General features: G+C 42.7%; 1 gene segment (V, D, J or C); it reads left to right on the forward strand.

The window, feature by feature from the left end:
• Positions 1–240: 240 nt before the first annotated feature.
• On the forward strand, positions 241–1,251 carry LOC114689255. The segment is given in 2 exon segments: positions 241–403; positions 776–1,251. Coding segments are annotated over 2 exon segments (504 nt in total).
• Positions 1,252–1,782: the final 531 nt, after the last annotated feature.

The raw sequence follows: 1,782 nt of genomic DNA on the forward strand, positions 1-1,782 counted from the left end.
ACCTTCAAGCTCCCTACACATGGAGAACATGAATTTCTGTTATTCATGCCTCTGGGACTTTATGTTGGACCGTGGAGACCAGTGTACCATCTTCACCCTCCTTCACCAGATAAGCACCAGGAGGCCCCTCTTGGACACAGAAACATCTTTGCTCCTTTTTATTCTTCTGTTCTGAATCTGGTGAAGAAGGAGGGGCCATCATGAAAATCCTCATAACTCTTTCCTCTGCCTATACTGAAGCACTAACCTAGGCCTTTGCATATTGCTCCCTAGGGAGGAAACACCCTTCTTAGTCTGGGTTAAAAGTAATCCTTTTGCAGTGACTGATCAGTCCCCTCAGACTGCCTCCTCAAAATGAAGTTTCCTGTTGTGCTGTTGGTGCTGCTGGTGTTCAGGATTCCTGGTAAGAACAGTGAGAAAGGAGGATGGGTGGTGGGGATGAGTTCTGAGTCTCACTGCTGATCACATGGGTTCTGTCCATGTAGGGAAGATGGATGTTATCCTCCAGGATGGGGCCTGCGAGGTTTACATCTGTGAGAGGGAGGACCCAGATGGGAAGGAACCTGTATTATAATGAAAATTATGACACAGATGGCCTGGGATGGTCTAAATTACAGCTAGAAGCCCCTTAGGGCTATTAGTTCATTTGTTCTTTTAAAAAGCAAATTTTAGTGTATAAAGCATTTTATGTAATATAAACATCTAAACTGAAATAAATTTAAAAAAAATCAACTTAGTTTGTCCATGACTTTGTTCTTTTCTGTCTTTATTTCAGCTTCCAGAGGGGATGTTGTTTTGACTCAAACTCCACTCTCCCTGCCTGTCAGTCTTGGAGATAAAGCCTCTATCTCTTGCAGGTCTAGTCAGAGCCTTGTACATAGTAATGGGAACACCTATTTGTACTGGTACCTGCAGAAGCCAGGCCAGTCTCTACAGCTCCTGATATATGAGGTTTCCAACAGATTTTCTGGAGTCCCAGACAGGTTCAGTGGCAGTGGGTCAGGCACAGACTTCACACTCAAGATCAGCAGAGTGGAGCCTGAGGATTTGGGAGTATATTACTGCATGCAAGGTTCACGTGTTCCTCCCACAGTGATTCACACCCTAACAAAAACATCTTTGCTTGGGGTGGCCCAGCTGCCAAACCTGTTACTTCTCTTTGATAGAGAAATGCTGAGGAACTCTTCATTATTTGTTGCAGCTGAGGGTCTTGGAGCACGAGTCCTATGACCATTTCTGGTCTCATCAGCTACAATAACAATGATATTGCATTTGTGTCAGGAAAATGATGAACATGTCCCTTCTCATCAACCAGGAATAATGGGGTTAAAGCTGAATGAAAACCTATTTTGATTCTACAGGACTTGTCTGCCTTCCTGACTCAAAATTATCATTAAAGCAGTCAGAAACTGAGACATATTTCTTTATTAAACTGTCTCCTTTACTATATTTCTTAGTCACTGTTCTATTGCTATGAAGAGACACCATGATCTTGGCAACTCTTGTTTTCAAAAAAAAAAAAAGCATTTAAACAGTGTTTGTTCAGAGTTTCAGAGGTTTAGTCCTTTGTTAGGGAGGGAAGAGTGGTGGCATACAGGCAGACATGGTACTGGACAAGTAGCTGTGAATTCTACATACAGCTCTGTAGGTAGCAAGAAGAGCAATCCACTTGGCCTGATTTGGACTTTTAGAAACCTCAAAGCTCAATTTCAGTCATGATTCCTCCCACAAGGCCACATTTTCTAATTCTTTCAAATAGTGCCACTCCCTGATGACTAAGCA

This window comes from Peromyscus leucopus, unplaced genomic scaffold (genome assembly GCF_004664715.2).
Source record: "Peromyscus leucopus breed LL Stock unplaced genomic scaffold, UCI_PerLeu_2.1 scaffold_1609, whole genome shotgun sequence".
Taxonomy (NCBI): domain Eukaryota; kingdom Metazoa; phylum Chordata; class Mammalia; order Rodentia; family Cricetidae; genus Peromyscus; species Peromyscus leucopus.